This window comes from Aquarana catesbeiana, linkage group LG03, assembly GCF_042186555.1.
Source record: "Aquarana catesbeiana isolate 2022-GZ linkage group LG03, ASM4218655v1, whole genome shotgun sequence".
Taxonomy (NCBI): domain Eukaryota; kingdom Metazoa; phylum Chordata; class Amphibia; order Anura; family Ranidae; genus Aquarana; species Aquarana catesbeiana.
Window position 1 is genome coordinate 53608623 of NC_133326.1, and position 21112 is coordinate 53629734.

The 21112-nt window shown below is 43.2% G+C and overlaps 1 protein-coding gene across 14 annotated transcripts in view; it reads left to right on the forward strand.

Annotated features, from left to right (window-relative positions):
- PPIP5K1 (diphosphoinositol pentakisphosphate kinase 1) overlaps positions 1-21112 on the forward strand; it is a 306207-nt gene that overhangs the window by 200013 nt on the left and 85082 nt on the right. For 9 of the 14 annotated variants that reach the window (XM_073618536.1, XM_073618533.1, XM_073618535.1 and 6 more), the window contains 2 exons: positions 10947-11037; positions 20859-20987. In XM_073618536.1, the coding sequence (XP_073474637.1) occupies positions 10947-11037; positions 20859-20987 (220 nt within the window). The remainder of the gene's footprint in view (positions 1-10946; positions 11038-20858; positions 20988-21112) is intronic. The other 5 variants (XM_073618538.1, XM_073618543.1, XM_073618542.1 and 2 more) reach the window with 1 other exon arrangement.

Genomic DNA, 21112 nt, shown 5'->3' on the forward strand with positions numbered 1-21112 from the left:
TATTATGTACATTTAGAAAAGAATCCGACCCCCTTTTTTTTTAAGCAGTCTACTGAGCTGGACAGAACTAGCTTTTGAGGGAGTCTATTCTACATTTTCACAGCTCTTACTGTGAGGAAGCCTTTCTGTTTTTGGAGATACTCGATCCCCCAAGGTTCGAGTGAAGGTCCACTTTAGCTTTTATTGTGAGAAAACAGCAGCACCTCAGAAATAGTATGCAGGCATGAGGATGAAACATGGCAGCCTCAGCCCATGGCAGGTATTAGGTTTAAAGGATAAGTTCGCCTGTAAAGCATTGCACCAGCAATCAGCAAATCGCCAAGGCCATGCAGGTCTCCTGCACACTGTCAGTGTATCTGCTTGCCCGTACATCTACCACAACGCCATTGAAGTTCATTGAGAACTACAAGTCGACAGCCGCTAGGGATGTTGGGGCTTGTAGTTCGTTCACACAGTTTTCAAACTGACATCTGGTACGGGGAACTTCTCCCCATACTGCTGCCGGGGGGGGGGGGCGCCGCCACGGGTGCAGCAGGTGGTGGCACTCGGAATATGTTGCATGTTCCACCTTAAAATCTGGTGGAACATGTTCCCAAAGGTGACTTATCCTTTTAATTTCAGCTTCTCCCTAGGCAAATAGATAAATGTCCTTTTTTAATCGTACATCACAGGACACAGAGCCATGGTTACTATGTGGGTTATAGGCCACCTTCAGGTGATGGACACTGGCACACCCTAAGACAGGAAGTCCACTCCCTATATAACCCCTCCCACTACTGGGAGTACCTCAGTTTTTTCACAAGTGTCTAAGGTGTTGGTCACGAGTAAAGATGTGCTGTGCTGAGCTCCACTGGAGCAATCCTTGTTGGGACTAGCTATGCAACCGGATACATTCAAAGTGTCTTTTTAGGCCGAATTGAATGGTACCCGGGCCTCGTGGTGGAAGAAACGAGGTTTAGCCTGTAGCGCTTCTCTTTCTAGAGAGCTGGACCCCGCAATCCAGTGCTTTTGGTTTTTTCAACCATACGTTTTTTTTCTGGCGGGGTGCTATTATGGGTTCAGTAGTGCGGATCCCCCGATAAAAAGGGGCCCCAGTTCCTGAAGGTTTTTTAAACGGAGCCCACCGTGAGGGGTGAAGATTGGGTCTGTTGGTTTTACCACAGAAATCCCTGCAGCGGGAAAGGAAAGTGGAGATTTCTAAGGTATTTTAAAGTTTCTTCTGAATTGTCTCCTTTAAAAAGTAAATGTTGTCATGCCTAAAAGTCACCACTGGGTGCTGTATAGAGCAAGTACCTTGTCATTCTTTCTCAGATCATGCTGAGTCAGCAGAAGTTGCAGCTTCCTCCGGCTAGCAGTCACAGGACTCCGGTAAGATGTTGGGGGGGGGGGGGGGATTTTTCTCTAAAAACACCCCCCATCCGGACAAAAGCTCTCCCCCTCTCTCTGAGTAGAGGGAGAATCCAAAACGATCGGCAGATGCCGCTCCGTTCACCACCGCCTCTGTACGGCGGTGGTGGTGAACGGCTCTCCCCCTCGCCGCCCTCCCCCCACACACACACCGATCCCGTCGGATTGGTGGCTCGCGCAGGAAAACGCTCTTTTTTGAAAAAAGATGGGGGCACGGTGGGAACATGGAGTGGGCGTGGATTAGCGTGGCGTTGGCGTGCAGCAACGTCCAGTGCAGGAGTACTTTTACAAGGCTCCATTTTTTGCTGGCTGTAGCTCTCTGAGGGAGACAAAAGCTAAAAAGGAGCATATAAGTGGTGACACAGGCATTCCTTTGGCACATTTACTGAAGCATCAGTCTGAGCGTTAATAGCAGCGACAGTTGCTGGACTATTTGCTCAAGCAGTGAATGTGAGTAGTAGTAGTACCTCTGCATTTGTGCATCGGGTTATGGTCAGAAGGGTAGGTAGAAACACCCCAAAAAGGGCTCAAAAGGGACTCCTTCAAGCTCTAAACAGCCTAAACTCATCTCTACAATGGCATCCCCCCCGAGAGGGGGTGGCCGGTCAGATTGAGCCATCAGGGCTATCAAATATTGCAATTGTTTTCAATAATGCAGCCCCTGTCTATATTGCTGGAGAGGGTTTTTTCCTCAAGCCATAATAGGATTGGCTAGCGGCTTTAATCGCATCCCAGAATAAATGTGACAGGTGCCTTTCCATTACCCAGGACCCTCAAACTGAGGATCTGGGGGCAGGAAAATATGAATTTCCCTCAAGGAACGTGGAGAGGCTGAGGGGTCAAATCCACGAGGATCAGCTTCACAATCTGAAAGATTGATGGTGCATTTTTGCTACTCTTCATTTTGTTTGGGTTCACTAAAGCCTCCCCAAGCTGCGCATGCCTTTCCTGTCCATTCGTTGCTGGAAAGGCTTATGTATTCTGAGTGGGATCACCCAGATAAGCATTTTTTTTCCTCCTATCACACTTTATACTATGGATGAAAAATTCACTAAGAAGTGGGAGATACTTGCAATTGTCGCTGCTATATCCTCTGTGAATGAAAGTTTGACTTGTCCGGTAGGCAATGCTCATCGGATAAGAAGTTGGAATTCCTATTATAAAAAATAAAATTAATATTAAAAAAAAACATTTTCTCTGACTGCGCTACACCTGCGCTAGCAGCAATTGGTGTATGTCAATCATTGAGAGACCAGTTTAAACAGGTGCTCAAGCTTATTCCTGATCAGCAGGCCAGGATTTAGCTCAGTTACCAGCGGCATTATGTTTAGCAATAGACAGCATGAAGAGATGCTATGCTGGTGCATAGGCATAGAATCTTATGGTTGAAAGATTGGTCAGCCGAAGCGGCCACATCACCCTGAAAGCGCCCTATCTCATCTGATCCCAGAGGCTAAGCGGGGTCGGGCCTGGTCAGTACCTGTATGGGGGACCACCTGGAAATACCAGGTGCCGTAGGCTGCAGATGGGTGACTTCCTCAATAACTCTAGGGTACAAGCTTGAGTTCCAAAAGTCCCCGTCTCTTCGTTTTCTCAGATTCCAGAGGAAAAGAAGTCTCTCTTTCAAGCATTGGACCATCTTTTTTCTTAAAAAATTGATTTTAGTGGTTCTCCTGCAAGAGCAGGGTTTGGGGTTTTATTTAAACCTTCTCACGGTATCAAAACCAAATGGGTATGTCAGACCCATTCTAGGTCTCAAAGATCTAAACCGCTTTCTGAATATCCACTCTTTTCGCATGGAGTCAATCCGATCAGTGGGCTCCGTCCTACAAGGTGGAAAACATCTGGCGTTAATAGACATCAGGGATGCATACCTCCATGTACCTATATTTCCCACTTACCAGAAAGTTTTGAGGTAGACAATCTTTGTTTTTAATTTGTAGCTCTGCCTTTTGGTCTAGCTACTGCACCTCAAGTATTTACAAAGGTCCTGGCCCCTCCTGTAGACGGATTAAGGGCCCAAGGTATAACGATTATAGCTTACCTAGACGATCTGCTCTTGATAGGCCAGTCGGTAGCCCGCTTAGACCAAAGTATGATCCACAGTCAACTACCTGGAATACCTAGGTTGGATTCTCAACCTAGAGAAATCCTCCTTCAAAAAACTATCAAGGAGATTAGAATACCTGGGTCTGATTATTGATACAGCCCAGAAAAGGGTTTTCTCGCCCCAGGCAAAGATCAGGGCCATAAAGGAACTGATTCAGGTGGTCAAGGCAAAGAAGAATCCTTTCTGTTCGACTTTGCACGAGGTTGTTGGGAAAGATGGTGGCTTCATTCGAGGTCATTCCTTATGCTCAGTTTCATTTGAGGCTGCTGCAAAACAGTATCCTATCGGCTTGGAACAAGAAGATCCAAGCTCTAGATTTCCCAATGTATCTGTCTCCAGGGTGTGCCAAAGCCTCGGTTGGTGGTTGATAACCAAAAATCTGCAGAAGGAAAAATCTTTCCTACCAGTTACCTTGAAGATGGTAACAATTACCTTACCCATCAACATTCTAGAGATCTGGGCAGCGCATTTGGCCCTGAGGGCCTGGACGTTCAGGTTACGGAATTGTCCTGTCAGGATCCAATCCGACAATGCCACAGCAGTGGCCTATATCAATCACCAAGGGGGGCACGAGAAGTCGTGCGGCCCAGAGAGAGGTGAATCATATCTTAACTTTTGGAGAAAACAATGTACCTTGCCTATCGGCAGTCTTCATTCCGGGAATAGAAAATTGGCAGGCGGACTACTTGAGTCGCCAGCAGTTGTTCCCGGGAGAATGTTCCCTTCACCCCGATATCTTCCGGGCAATGCGCCGAAGATGGGAAACCCAGACGTAGATCTGTTTGCGTCCAGGTTCAACAAGAGGATCGACAACTTTTGTGTCAAGAACAAGGGATCCGCTAGCATGCAGAATAGATGCCTTAGTGTTCCTAGAGAATCAGTTCTCACTGATTTATGCATTTCCTCCTATTCTGCTGCTTCAACGACTGCTTCGCAGGATCAAGCAGGAAGGGAAATCTGTGATTCTTGTGGCCCGGAAGATCTTTGTATGCAGAGATCATAAAGATGGCGGTAGGGGACTTGTGGACCCTACCACCACGTCCAGACCTTCTCTCACAAGATCCGGTATTCAATCCTACCTTACAAACGCTAAATTTAATTGTTTGGCTATTGAGACCCACATTCTGAAGAAGCGTGGGCTGTCAGGTCCAGTGGTATTTACCTTGGTTAATGCAGAGAAGCTGGCTTCCAGAATCATAGATTATAGAGTCTGGAAAGCATATGTCTCCTGGTGTGAATCCAGGGGTTGGCACCCCAGGAAGTATGTCATAGATAGAATTCTTGACTTCTGTAGATGGGGTTAGAAATGAAGCTGGCCTTGTGTACTATCAAAGGCCAGGTTTCGGCCTTATCGGTTTTATTTCAACAACCACTTGCTTCGCATTCTTTGGTTCGTAGCTTATTCAGGGGGTAACGCGGCTTAATCCTCCGGTTAAGTCACCCCTGAACCCTTGGGTCTTGAATTTAGTTCTGTCGGCATTGCTGAAACAGCCTTTTTGAGTCGATACAGCATATTCCCTCGGTCCTTTTGACAAGGATACTAATTTTCTGGTAGCCATATCTTCTGCAAGAAGGGTATCAGAGTTTGCTGCTCTTTCTTGTAAGGAGCCATATTTGATTATTCACAAGGATAAGGTAGTATTGCGTCCTCATCCTAACTTTCTACCGAAGGTAGTGTCTAGTTTTTATCCAAACCAGGATATTGTTCTACCTTCGTTTTTCCCAGAACCCTGTTCTACTGAAGGAAAATTACCACTATTCTCTTGATGTGAGAGCACTCAAGGTCTACTTGAAGGCGACTGCTCAGATTTGAAAAAAAGGATGTTTTGTTGTGTTGCCTGAAGGTCCTAGAAAAAGGACAGGCAGCATCACAATCTACTATTTCTAAATGGATTCAGCAAGTAACTGTTCAGGCTTATGGTTTAAAGAGGAGGATTACACCCTCTCAAATCAAAAGTGCACACCACTATAACTGTTAGTGCTTCGTGGGAGTGCATTACCAAGCTTCCATGGTTTAGATCTGCAAGGCCTCAACTTGGTCTTCAGTCCATATATTTACCATATTTTATCAGTTGAATGTAAAAAGGCATGAGGATATCGCCTTTGGGCGTAGTGTGCTGCAGGCAGCAGCATAAGTCCTCTAGTCTCATGTTGCCCTAATTCTGTTGTGTCCCCCCCCCCCTCAGTTGGCATTGCTCTGGGACATCCCACATAGTAATTACTATGGCTCTGTGTCCCGTGATGTACGATTAAGAAAATAGGATTTTTATAACAGCTTACCTGTAAAATCCTGAGGTCCCTCCCCTCTTTCTGGTATACACGTGTATTGCTTTGCTACAAAAACCGAGGTACTCCCAGTAGTGGGAGGGGTTATATAGGGAGTGGTCTTCCTGTCTTAGGGTGTGCCAGTGTCCATCATCTGAAGGTGGTCTATAACCCACATAGTAATTACTATGGCTCTGTGTCCCGTGATGTACTTCAAAGAAAAGGATTTTACAGGTAAGCTGTTATAAAAATCCTATTTTTTATTGTTACTTTCATTGGACTAGTTAAAACTCTGAGGGCAAAATACTTATTCATAACATTCTTGCATCTGTATGTAAAGGTTTTCTGGATCCACCAGGGATAATAAATGTGTTTAAGTGGCAATGTCTTAACATTATTTTTAACGCACATAGGCTTTCTCTGGGAGAGAGGAGTAGTGAAGCAGGTCATTGCTCAGTACTATCAAGCAGAAAGCAGAGTTGACTTGCGTAAGCACAGTCCTAGCATAGTGCTACTAATAAAGAAAAAAGCAGAGTTGGGCTACGTAAGCACAATCAGTGCAAATTACTAATGAGCAGAAGCCAGAGCTAGGATATGTCATTGCAAAGTACTATTAAAAGCAGAGCCGGATACTTATGTATGCACAGTGGCTGCTAAATACTAGCAAGCAGAAAACAGAGCTAGGATGTGTAAGTACAGTCATTGCACAGTACAGTGAAACCTTGGTTAACGAGTAACGTCGTTAACGAGCGTTTTGTAAAATGAGCAACTTTTTAAAATTTTTTTTTTTTAATTCTGACTCGGTTTGTGAGTGTTGTCTCGCAAAACGAGCAGAATTCAAGCTAATGGGGTGTGCAGTACCGCATTTGGCCAGAGGTGCGGGGGGCGCCGGTTACACTCGGAACGGTTCGGAGCCGTTCGGAAATACTCAGTTCCCGAATGTTTCCGAGGCTTTCTGAGTTCAGCCGAGCTGTCCCTGAGTATTTCTCTCGGGCGCCTCCCTCACCTCTGGCCATATTCGGTATTGCATGCAATAGAAGTCAATGCTGAACAAATTATCTTCATTTCCATTGACGTCTATGGGGAAACTCGCTTTGATATGCGAGTGCTTTGGATTACAAGCATTATGGAATGGATTATGCTCGTAATCCAAGGTTCCACTGTAGTACAGCATTCGGATCACCATGAAGTTCACATCAGGCTCCTATGCAGGCATGGGTGGCCAGCAAGGGAGGTCAGTGAGTATGCGGTCCCCTTTTTATGAACCATACAAGGCCCCATGTTTTTTAAGGTTGGTAGGGTACCTTGCAAGGAAGGAAGGGGGCAGCCAAGCATTACCCCCTTGCAATGTACAGTACCTTTTCCCCGTGTTGAGGTGACAATAGTGTCATGCCCACACCTGGTCCTAAAGAGGATGTGAGTGTGGGGGACTGGTGGTAACTTATTTGAATCCGAAAGCCCTCTTTATAATAAGGGGACTCCGAAATCCCACATATATCCCCCCTACGAGGGGAATGAGTTTGGGGTACCCTTATTACACATTCCGCAAAAAAAATTACAAATCAACACCCACAACTGATATTGCCCTTTATTGCAAATTTTAAAAGTGTGTCAGTATGTAAATTCATCATCAGTAACATTGCCCATGTAGATCCATCGTTGATGACAAAGACCCACTTTCCAACGATGTTGCCACAGTGACTCGCTGATCTTTCTTCTCCTCACTACTGCCGTAAAAAGACAGATTCCAGGCTGGCTGCTATTTGCTAACAAACTGGCCAGAGATCCTGGTTGATGCCGTTGACCAAATATAGTCATAACTGTATATGGTCAATGAGGTCACCCAGGAGCCACTTGAAAGTTACCCACCCACTGTAGAAAGGAATAGGGCCTGCTGCTGGTATTTGCGCTAACACCTCTAAATGACAGATACTTGGCTGATTTGTTTACAGACAGCAGCCAAACAGGGATCTGTCATTTTTCTTCAGAGGCTTCTGTTTGTAAACCGACCAATCAGGATACTGGGTGATGTCATTGACCAAACATGGTCAAAGCTATTTTTGGTAAATGACGTCCCCCAGGATCGCTGGCTGGTTTGTTTACGAACAAAAGCCAGCCTGGGATATGTCATTTTGTGATGGCCGTCATGGCATTGGGGCAATATTGATCATATTGATCTACTCTGATCTGACGGGAATGAAAGTTAGATTTCTGGGGTTTCCTTATCTACATCCTATTTGGGGGACAGGATGTGGGTATATAGTTCTTTTCTCCTTACCACAAACCTTCTTTGGTGAACCAAACAAGAATTTGATGTAGAGGACGTTCTTATACATTATGGTATTAAATGTATATAAACATTGATGCCCTTTTTTTGTGTACAGCATATTTTTTGTGTTAATTGATCTGGTGATAATGTTTTGTTTATAATTGTTCTTGGTTTTTCATTTGTTTTTTTGGCATCTACTCAATTCGACATCTGTGGTGCTATGAGTTGCAAGTAGCAGCAAGAGATCCAAAAGTTGTACTTGACTCCACCCCCTCCTTCCTCCCATACCTGACTGTTGAACTGTTATTTTAAGTGTCCTTTAGGCAAGGAAGAGGACACAGAGGCAAGCATGCACAGATTCAGGAGCTTGTGTCACCCTTGCATATTGGAGTTAGCCAGTCTCCAGGGTCCCTAAGGTGCTTTGAATGGCATGTCCGTATACCTGCAGGCATCTATCTGCAGTTCAGTAGCTTTCAAGAGACAGGTTTCATTTTAAGGTTAGCATTTGTCTATTTTTAGCACCATAAACACTTTGCATAGCATGTACAGTATGTGTGTATTAGTCCATTTTTATTGCACTTATGCTACTCACACAGCTTAGGTATATATGTCTTTGGCAATCGTGTATAAGCTGTTAATTTGTAGAGCAGTGAGGCTTTAAATGTGGTCCCTAATTTCCGTTATGGGTCGCATATATTATTATCTATATTTATTTCCTTTCAGTAAAGTATATCTAGAGAATAATATTATTTTAGCTTCACTAGCCCTTACGTTTAATTCCAAACAATATTTAAAAGTGCGCTATCCTTGTGCTAGGTATAAGTTAATAAATCACATAAGAGACACTCTAAAAGTGCATCAAACATATGATGAACTCATCCTAAATTGACATATCTGTGCAAATAAAGTACATACAAATTGTGCATACACTATGCAAAAAAGTTATAAAAAAAATATATATGTAAAATGTAAAAACGTGCTTAGATTTTCTAAACATCAATAGTTCCTCTTTTTTTTGCTGTGAAGGAATGAAAACGCGCACCACCGAAGAAAAAGTGCTGCCAAAAGGAATCACCACAAGCGTTTAAATGAGCTCCCTACCAGGTGCTCTGATCCCACAAGGAGATCATTAGGTGCCTTGCTGCAAAGCAGCCATATACACCACGATCTTGCATGCAAAGGTTCCACAATCTCCTAAGCCATGATGGCTTCCTCTCCTCCACTCCATGGAGGAAGTTAAAGTACAGAGGAAAATCGACATAGTGTAGTATTTCACCAAGATTTTAATAAAATGATACAGTTAGACTTACGATGTTTAGGAATTACACAGCATGTGCTACAAACAACCTGCAGGTCCAGGCGGTCAGGCCGACTTGCGGAATAACGTCAAGCGTGAGGCCCCTTCAAACGTGTTTCTCTGTAACCAGCGTCATCTGGAGATATGAGGCTCATGCGGGACGTTAACACTGAAACTTATATATAGCCCAAAAGTTCATGTGTTTAGTAACATTAATGTTTAATACCTGTGTCTTACCACCTGTCAAATGAATCATTCTCCATTAATTGCAATATGTGCAGTGCACTGCATGGTTTCTGATTGGCTGAATTCCTGGATTTCAGCTTTAATCTAAAATGTGCTGGCATATTATGAATTAAAATGGACGTAAACCCTCACATATACCCAGTAAAGTGAACAGCCTCAGATGATACACAGGGATGAAACAAATCTCCCTACATAAGTTTTACGTGTATATCTGTTGTCTTTAGCTTTTTATACTGTTTAGAAAGTGCACATTGTGTTAGAGATTTTCACTCACCTCATTCAACAGTAGCAGTGTAGTGTTGGATTACACTGGGAGACAGCTGATTGGAGGAAAGGCACACACCCCCTCTCCAGATAGGCAGAGACTTTCAGAGCTGTGCTGTGAGTAGAGCAGCTTTCTGCCAATCTACTTATAGCACCCACCCTGACACAAAATTCAGGCTGCTTTTATCACGTGTCAAAGAACTTGTCAGAAGTTATCATGCTGATAACAGAAGAATGGAGCAGGAGAAAGCCACGGGACTTAATGTTTTGAAGAGAGATAAAAAAAAAAAACTGCAGATATATGTGCCCAGCTCAAATTTTATGAATCGGGTTTACATTCACTTTAAATCAAATGAGGCGCATGCCACCTGATGGACGTATCTCTTTAATTAAGATCTGACAGTTTTATGGAGCTCTGTGAGCACAGCTATCGCTACACTCCAGGAGCTCTGACAGAAGAGACGCAGTGTACTCACACACGGCAGCTCTGCCCACTCAACATCTGTGCTACTATTACAGCAGCATTTTGTGAATGGGTTCACATAACACAAAATACTCTGTGATTGGACAGGAGCAGAAGCTGGCATAGCGACTGCATGCAACTTTGCAACTGCAACATATTCCACCTTTATGGAATAATTTTTATGCAAGAAGTTTGCTTTATATTTATTGTGTGGGTTTTTTAAAAAAAAAATTCTGCCGGGACCATATGGTCCACCAAGGTAGCACTCATAGACTATGCACTGCTGATACAGAGATCTTTAAGACACATAATGCTGGGGATTGAAAGGCCAGGTTTTAGAATTGTTGGCAGTTCTTGCTTCGCTTAAAACTAACATTGATGTTATGGATAACCTGTCCTCCTTCTCTTTCCTTCTGTACCTGCTTCTGCCTTTCTCCTTAACACCAAGGCCTATTATTTTTATTCTCCTCTGTAAATGTACACTATTGGATCCCTTGTCTAATGCGATTCTAAGTGGCCTGTTTTTTTTTTTTTTTTTTTATACAGAAATCACAGTTGTGATTTTTGTTAGCTGACCCTGACTTTTAGATGAAATCATAGTCAAAATTGTTTTCTCTTTCACCAGGTACTCTCAGAAACATCCTCAAAGTCAGGAGGCTACCGTCTCTTCACTTCATATCCCAGGCAAACCTCAGAATTGAAACAAAGTGGTCTAGGTATGTTGGGCCCTTTCTCAGTTATTTTATTGTGGGTATCGTAAACAAGTAGGTATATGTTTTATATTTAAATATTCACTTCACATGTGATAATAGCAATAAAGCTAACACATCTCAGGTGACCTGTTGTATATAGGTTTGAGAAATTTGCTCTGTTAGGAAGCCAATGTAGCTTAAACCATGTGTATATATATATATTTTTTTTTTTTTACATTTTTTCAGGGTTTTTAAATGGAAATCATTAGTATTACAACAGTTACTGGTTTTAGAAGTTGATGCTGATTATAGTGTACCAGTTAGTAACATGTTCCTGCGGACTGCAGCAACAAGGCAATTAAAGTTTGAAGGTTGCATTCTTTAAAGACCCATGCGCAGAGTGAATTTTTGTGGGTTCCTGATGAACCGGATGAAATTCGAATTGTGGATGGCCCAATTAGCATCCTTCCCCCCCTCGACATCACTCATTCTTAAAATGGATGGAGCCTGGTGAAAAATTGTCAGTCTAACTGGCTGAATCCAATCAGAAACAGTCAGGGTACTTTCACACTGAGGCGCTGGAGCGTCGGCGGTAAAGTGCCGCTATTTTTAGTGGCGCTCTACCGTAGTTTTAGCTGCGCTTTTAACCCCTGCTAGTGGCCAAAAAAGGGTAAAAAGTGCCCGCAAAGCAGCGCTTTGCCAGCGCTGCCCATTGCTTTCAATGGGCAGGGGCGCTTTGGGAGTGGTTTATACACCGCTCCTAAAGCGCCTCAAAGATGCTGGTTGCAGGACTTTTTTTAGCGTCCTGCCAGCGCACCTCGGGCTTTCACACTGGTTTGACAGAAGAGGTGCTTTGCAGGCACTATTTTTAGCGCTATAGGGCCTGTAAAGCGCCTCCAGTGTGAAAGTAGCCTCACTCTTTAGATATTCTCACAGCCACAGGTGCTGGCTGTCACAGTACAGTAGCCTGGTAGGAGAGATTTGTCCATCCACACTGTTTGGCTTGGATAGAGGAATCTAGTGATGCTCCTTGTTCAGCCTGCAGGGCTAAAAAAAAAAAAAATAGCTTATAGTGTATGGGCCAGCTTTATGCCAAGTACACACGGGCTGATTATCGGTCAGTTCCACAGAAACCGGCTGACATTCAGTCAGTGTATACAGTTGTCCTTCCAACATGTAAAAACTTTACTTATGGACCCAGCCTTAGGCAAAGCAATCTTTTGTCCAGTGTCTTTTTATTTTCATTGACCATTAAAAAATTTCAATGCAGTCTTTACTTTAAGTCTTATATATTTTAAATAATATACTTTTATGTGTGATACATTTTGGAAGGGTCCCAATAACATTTTAAAAATGTTCACATTGTTTGATTCTTCTGCTCTCTTCCAGGAATTTCTGCCTGACAAAAACTAGAGTCTTATGTAATAAAGCATTCAGTAAAACAAAAATTAATATTAAAAAAACGTGACCTATAGTAATCGTATTGACTGCTCTGGGTAGATTTACATCATTACTCTTTGTTCTTAATTAATGCCTAAGAGTTGAAAGTGGCTAAAAAATAATAATTATGTTAGAAATTACTATTGATAGGTTAGGCATTGTTTTAAATGTGAAAAATAAAAATATTGCCGCTCCTTGAAGCACACACTCTAACAAGGCACACAGGTGCAGGCTCTGGAATGGATCTAGTAGCAAGGAGGAGTCCTGGACGGCCGCACACCGATACAACACCTTTATTGGTAATTTAAAATCCAACAGTCAGTCCATATGATGTGGAGGCAGAGATGAATAGCTAACACATTTCACACCTTGTGTTGGTGCTTAATCATAGCTATGATTAAGCACCAACATACGGTGTGAAACTTGATAGATATTCGTGTCTGCCTCCACATCATATTGACTGACTGTTGGATTTTAAATTGCCAATAAAGGTGTTGTATCGGTGTGCGGCCGTCCAGGACTCCTTGCTAATTGTTTTAAATGTGGTTACATTACACTATGTCCATGCAATTTTAAATTTACAGTATTGGCAAGTAAATATATTGAGTTTTATTAATGCATATTTGTACTTCTGTATTCAAGTTACAATTTCGGAACATCAACAAAAATATTCTAAGTAAGGTCAAGTGGTCAGAACTGTGAATTATGCTAAAACAATGAAAAAGCTGTAAAAGTAGATGCACTTAGTTCAATGATTTATGAGACAATGATGGAAAATCTTTATTGTGTTCCCTCCTAATACATCGGAGGATTCATTAAGTTCTTGTAACATGGTTTTCTGGTAAGTTATTCCATATGTTGGCTTAGGCATAGAAGTATTGTTTTGGCCACCTAAGTTATAGAACCATAAATGTAAACAAGGTAAATTGCCATTATGTATGAGCATGCATTTTTGCACATTATGGCACACTTACCTGTCAATGTGGCCCCCTCTGATGGTGACAGGTCAGGGCTGCATTCACTTTTCTGCCATCTCCCCTGCTGTTTTTTTTCTGGTCCTACAGCAATCCTCTTTGGCTATTAGAGTTACATGATGTAACCCCTGTTCATGCACACGATAATACTGTTTCTGGCTGGGTAAGGTTTTGTTTTTTTGCATGTCTCTTGACAAAAAAAATTATTGCTCTTAGCAATTTTTATTTTTAAGTGGGACATTAGTTCAGCTTTAATTAAAGGCTGTAACATACTTAGGCCTCATGCACGCTACTGCTGCACGCTACTTTTTTTTGCCAAAGCCCCTGAACACAACTCAATAAAAGCCTATGTGTCCATGCACACACAGACTTTTACCAGAGTTTAGGGGCAGTTGAATGCTCCTCTCCTGAACGCAGAAAAATTGCGAAGAAAAGAAGAAAAGAGTTTTGCCAGAAAAACACTGGACACGAAAAAATGTGTGAAAACGTGTCTAAACAGGTTAATGCTAGGTGAGCTTATTGCTTTAATTTCAATGGCCATAATAAATTATTATTCTGCCCAAATAAAGCAGAACTCCGGGCAAAACCTTTTTTCCATGTTCTTGCTGCTATTCTACTACCCTCACCAACTATGTCAGCCATGTTCTTCTGAGCTCTGTAGTTCCTCTGCAGTAGCCTGCTGAACTTGCTGAAAAACCGTTATTGTCTGGTGATTTCCTGTTTGTAAGACCGCTGGCTGCTATCCCTCCAGTAACCTCAGCCAGCGGTCTGACATGCCTCCTTGTAGTTCTCTGAAAGCGAGAAGGGACTTGTACTTCCGCCCTGGCTCACTGTCTCGCAGCCCCCGGTCTGTGCCACCCATAGAGGTGGTGTCCTCCTCCTCCTTTGCTCCCTCCTCCCTGCCAGATAAGCTACACTGGTGACACCGCACTGATGAGCACTGATAAGCTGCACTGGTGACACTGTGCTGATAAGCTGCACTGATAAGCTGCACTGATGAGCACTGATAAGGCTGGACTGATGAGCACAGATAAGGCTTCACTGATGAGCACAGATAAGGCTTCACTGATAAGCTGCACTGATAGGTACTGGTGAGACCGCACTGATGGGCACTGGTAAAACTGCACTGATGGGCACTGATAATCTGCACTGGTGGGCACCGGTGAGACTGCACTGATGGGCACTGATAAGCTGCACTGATGAGGCTGCACTGAGGCAGCACTGATGAGGCGCCACTGATGGGCATTGATAAGCTGCACTGGTGAGACCACATAGATAAGCTTCACTGATAAGCTGCACTGATAAGCTGCACTGATGAAGCTGCACTGATGAGGCGCCACTGATGGGCACTGATAAGATGTAACTGGTGGGCACTGATGAGACCGTACTGATGGGCACTGATAAGCTGCACTGAGGCAGCACTGATGAGCTTCACTTATGAGGCTGCACTGGTGAGACCGCACTGATGGGCACTGATGAGACCATACTGATGGGCACTGATAAGCTGCACTGAGGCAGCACTGATGAGCTGCACTTATGAGGATGCACTGATGGGTACTGGTGAGACCGCACTGATGGGCACTGATAAGATGTAACTGGTGGGCACTGATAAGCTGCACTGAGGCTGCACTGATGGGCACTGGTGAGACCGCACTGATGGGCACTGGTGAGACCGCACTGATGGGCACTGGTGAGACCGCACTGATGGGCACTGATAAGATGTAACTGGTGGGCACTGATAAGCTGCACTGAGGCTGCACTGATGGGCACTGGTGAGACCGCACTGATGGGCACTGGTGAGACCGCACTGATGGGCACTGGTGAGACCGCACTGATGGGCACTGGTGAGACCGCACTGATGGGCACTGGTGAGACCGCACTGATGGGCACTGGTGAGACCGCACTGATGAGCACTGGTGAGACCGCACTGATGGGCACTGGTGAGATCGCACTGATGGGCACTGGTGAGACCGCACTGGTGGGCACTGGTGAGACCGCACTGGTGGGCACTGGTGAGACCGCACTGGTGGGCACTGGTGAGACCGCACTGGTGGGCACTGGTGAGACCGCACTGGTGGGCACTGGTGAGACCGCACTGGTGGGCACTGGTGAGACCGCACTGGTGGGCACTGGTGAGACCGCACTGGTGGGCACTGATGAGACCGCACTGGTGGGCACTGATGAGACCGCACTGGTGGGCACTGATGAGACCGCACTGGTGGGCACTGATGAGACCGCACTGGTGGGCACTGATGAGACCGCACTGGTGGGCACTGATGAGACCGCACTGGTGGGCACTGATGAGACCGCACTGGTGGGCACTGATGAGACCGCACTGGTGGGCACTGATGAGACCGTACTGGTGGGCACTGATGAGACCGTACTGGTGGGCACTGATAAGCTGCACTGATGAGCTGCACTTGATAAGCTGCCCTGAGGTGGCACTGATAGGCGGCACTGATGAGCTGCACTGAGGCGGCACTGATGAGCTGCACTGAGGCGGCACTGATGAGGCTGCACTAATGGGCACTGCAAATCTGCACTGATAAGGCTACCCATATGGGTACTGATGAGGCTGTACTGATCAGCAGTGGACACCATCCACTGCTTTACTGACACCAGCCACTGCTAAGTATCTGTAGGAGATGTTTCCACCATCCCTGCAAAGTTTGCAGTAATTTTATATATCTTATTTTCAATGTGATATGTATTATATGTGACGTTACATATCAAAAAGTCCGGTATTGGGGCGATATTGAAGCTGACTGAGATTGCCAAACATTAGAGGGTTCCACCATTACTGTGCGCTTTTTTTGTTTTTTTTTCTCATGCAGACATTTCTTGCGTCGCGCACTGATGTAAAGCGGCATGGCCCGGCTCTTTCTGTGGTGCGGCTAGGGATGTGCTCACATATACTATGCAAGCACTGATTACTATTAGAAAGATCTCAAAGCTGCATGAAGAGGAATATTTCTAATCCTGAATTACAGCAGAATACAGTGTGCATAATGTAGAATTATGGGATGTGTATACAGTTCAGTACTGATTACATAAAGCATGTAAGGGAAATATGTTTATCTCCTGCTGTGGCTGGAGGGGGGAGAGCACAGACATGCTTTACAGTTATAAGAATCCCCCCTCACTGTCTGTGTTGTGCTCAGCAGTGTGGCTGCAGAATGAGGGGTGTGATTTATGTTGAAGTGGGCTTGTTCACATTTAGTGTACACAGGCCTAGTGTACCTCCCACATTCAGTGCAATATGCAAAGCATGATGGGAAATGTAGTTTAATGGCAGTGTAAAGAGAGGGGAGAGGATATCATGCAATCCCTGTTCTAACACCTCCTCCTCACCAGAAAACAGGCAGCATTTTTTGAACTGCAGAGCTGACTTCCTGAAAATTGAATTCAACGTTTCTCTTGATTGGTAAGGAATCTCACAAATGTAATTAGTGTTTTGTAGGGGGGTGTACTAATGGGGGATTTTTTTGCCGTTCCCGGAGTTCTGCTTTAAATTAATTAATGCCTGATCCCTGGATGCTGCTAAATGTGGAAAAATACCGCCAAACACGGTACGCACATTTATCAGAATCCAGCTTTTTTTGCTGCACAGGAGAAAGGGATTTAGGGATGTCCAGTGTGCATGTAGCCTTAAAGCTGTAGTCCCGATTGGATGCAATTCTGAAGTTACCCTCCCGATCTCCTCTCCCCACTGATATATCATCCAGGAGTTTGTGCCTTTATCGTTGAATTAATTGGGTAATTCTTTAATACCAACACATTTAACAGTAACAAAGAAGAGAGGACTTCAAACTCCACAAAATCTAAATGAGTAGTTTTAGCTGAATGTGTTTTCAGTGTAGTATAGTAGCCATAAGCCAATTGTTAGCAGTGAACAATTATTTTCAAAAAAGGTTAAAGCAATAAGAAATATATAGCAAAGAAAGGTATCAGGTTGTCGGTTTGGAGAAAAACAGATCACTAGCGCTACAGCTTGAATAGGACACATGTCATCATGTCATCATTATCAAATTTCATGTTTTTTTTTTTTTTTTTTGTAAAGTAACTCTATTTAGTAAGGTAAAAGGAAAAATCTTTAAATGTACTCCGAGAGTCACTGGGAGGAAGGAGGGGGGCATAGAGTACAAGCACATAGAGCTGTCTGCACTTACCTGTAGGAACCTCCCTCTTCTGACAGGCAAACTATCAAAGGGGCAAAGCTTTGCATGTCTGCACCCGAGAATCAGCCATGCCAGGAATATTTGGAATGCTACCTCTAGATGCCTACTTTTCCTACATACAGCCATGCGTCCCCCATCCCAGTGACAAGAGTCACTTGACTACCAGGAGCATTTTTAGATGTTTTGTGAAATTCTTAAACAGATCTTGCCTGCAATATTAGCAATTTATTCAGTGATCAAATATACATTTCTTGTGTACATATATTATTTAAAACTAAATAGAAACACTGTTTTTACATTAACCCCTTAGAGACGGCCCTTTAAGGGGTTTAGAATGCCGGGGCAGGATTTATGGTCATGTGACCACCATAATTGGCTGTCCATTTAGCTTTCCGTTAGCCGCCGGTAACTGTGCCAGGCGGCGCACGCTCTCAGCACAGCTCTATCAGCGCTATTGCTCATAAATATGCGCCCGCATGCCGAGAGGCTGCATACTTGCGTGCGCTCGGCACCTAGGGGTTCAAACACTTTCATAAAATTATTTACATAATGGTCTCTTAAATTAATAGCTAAATGTCATTAAAAAGACTATAGTCCCTCTGTAATGTGCCAGATAAAAGACACATAATTGTTAAGAGGGTTCCTGCCATTGAATATATATTTTCTTCATCAGTAGATCCTTTTCACTTATAGTTTTATTGCTTCTGAGGATGTAATTTTAGTTATGGCATGTCATATCTAGTGGAGTGTAGTTTTTCCCTAGGATGTTTTTCGTTTTACATTTCATTTGCCAGTATTCAATTTTGCGCGTACTTGTGATACATCCGTTCCTTGCAAGCTTTCCACGCTTTGTTTTTGGTGACTTGATCAAGCATGATGGTGCACCACTTCATAAAATATAAAGGGGTTTGTAGGGGCTCTGAAAATCACTTGTCTGTCATTTTGTATTTACCGTTGCTTGATTTTATTATTACGCCAGCTAACATCTTTCTTTCATGTTCCAAAAATGCCGCTTTCCACCCCTGGGTTTTGTTTTTGGAAGGCCCCATATAGAACTACTCATCTCATTTTTGTTTAGTTTTTCCTTCATTTTGGGCTTCATCCTTCTTTACCTCCTGTATCCTGTATTGTGGTCTGCCATTTGCTGTTTCATCGCACTTGTGTACTTCACTACACATACAACTAACTTATCTTCATAGGTACACATCTGCTACATAAGCTTTTATTATATCTAAAAATGTTAGCTGATTCAAAAAGATTGGCCTAATAAAAATATTTGTTACACAATATCACATACATACCCAGAGGAATCTTTAAAACTCTATCATGTCTTATGTTACAGAGAGGGTACATTTTTGCCTTTTTCTTTTTTTTTTTTTGGCAATTCCTTCTTTCCTATGTTTGAATCTGTGAAAAATACAAATGGTCTCTTATAATGTGCTCCTCATGACTGATGCATCATACATGATCTGATCAGGAACTTACAATCTTCAGTACTATCTTAAACCGGAACATTACCGAAAAGGGAAAGTTCCGCTTGTCTGCCTCCTCCCTAACCTCCTCTCTAGGTTTTGGCACTTTGTTTTTTATTTTTGAGGGGAGCGGGTAACTGGTTTTGACAGGTACTTGCTCCCACATTTGGTCAAATTACTGCGGCGATCCGAACAGAAATCCCCCCCCCCCATTCCTTCTCTCATAGCCTTCTGGGACTTGTCACAAGTCCCAGAAAGCTGTGGGGCCATTCACAAAATCCTACGCAGTTCACCTATGCTCAGTGGGAAGCCGACTGTGAATCCACCAGCAGTCACAGACAGCTTTCCAAAGTGAACATGCTGGATCCTGTACACCAAGACGGCTGAAAAGCCGGCTCAAGTGAGGACAGTGCTGGATCCCTGTACAGGTAAATGTCCTATTAAGTCAGAAGCTACAGTATTTGTAGCTGCTGACTTTGTTTTTTAAAGAACCACTGAAGAACAGCTTTAATTAGACATGTGAAAGGTCACACTGTTTTCTAAATTCAAGGGATGACACCGATGCTTTCCAAGCACAAACTTTTTAAAACATTTTTTATAAGAATTGATTCCTGCCCAGATAACATCAAAACAATACTGTTCTGTAGGGGAATGAATATGTATGTTACATTTTACTGAAGCTTGACATTCTCTAACTTTGTAGTTAATCTCTGGCAACCACCATTCTACTGTCCAATGAGTTTTCCCTTACTGACCACTGAGGACATTTCATTGGCTATTGAAATGAAAGTTGACAGGACATATCTATAAGGCCAGGGGGATCAAACCCCAGTAACAAAGTGAGAATAAATCAGACAAAGAAAGCTTTTTAGGCAACTAAAGTTAAAAGTCAGGCTTTTATTTTTTCAACAGCAATTTTAAAAAGTTTTTAAAATGGAGCTCATGTTCACATTCATGGAACAGTCTATGACTGCATCAGTTGATCCTAATTCTCTAAATAATATTATGAAAGCTTGTGATTTGCATGCAGATATCTAAAATGAGTTAACACTTCGCTAATTACTCATATTCTATGTGCATGTTTCTTTCCTTGATACATTTGTGAAATATGCGAAAGCACAAATGTACATTTCCATAAGCAAATGATTGGTTGGCTTCTTTAAAGGCTCAGTTCACCCAAAACTTATATCACCGTCATGTTCATGCCCCTTGGTTATATGGATGAAGAAGCTGAGAGCTCCAGTAGTCAAGCAGACCAATGAGCCAGAAATATAATAGACTGGCTACGATTTCAAGTCAGCTTTATCAAATATGGTAGCACTAAGTCTATATTTACAATTAGAAATCATAATAATCATTTCTTTTATTTTATTTATCTTTTGTTATAGAGAATGACTGCTCTATCATGAAAATGTAGCTGTATGGGAAGAGAACAGTGTCCTATTTAGACCATTTTATGACTGGTCATGTCCTCTTAGTTTTTAATTTAACGTTAATCTTTTAATTTACCTATCCATGCCTTCTAGTGATGAACCTTTACTTAAAGCCATATGTTTTATTATGTTGCTGATACTGTGGAATAATTTTGAGGATTCCTGGTGTGCTGTGCTCTTCCATTAAAACTGAACTAAATCAACTCGATGATGCCAATGTTTAGCACTTGCAGATAAGAACTGACGCTACTGCTGATGGAATGATGGCTGTCATTAACCCAGGTGATTGGTCTTTAATGGCATGTTGTAGATCTGTGTGCATACTAATCCCCGATCCCCACCTTTCAGGATCACAGTGCACTGGTCTGTTCAGCACCACAGTGCTGGGAGGCTCCTCCAGCGCTCCAAATCTACAGGACTACGCACGCAGCCATCGCAAAAAAATCAGCGCCGCTGGCAGCTTGACTTACAAAGACGGTACGTGTGTTCAAAGCCAGGTGCACTTTGTATCCCAACTCTTTATTGTATTTAAATCCTAAACTTTTGGGCAATAAGGGGCTCTTGCATGTAACGTTTAATTGTCAAAATAATGACTGATTCTT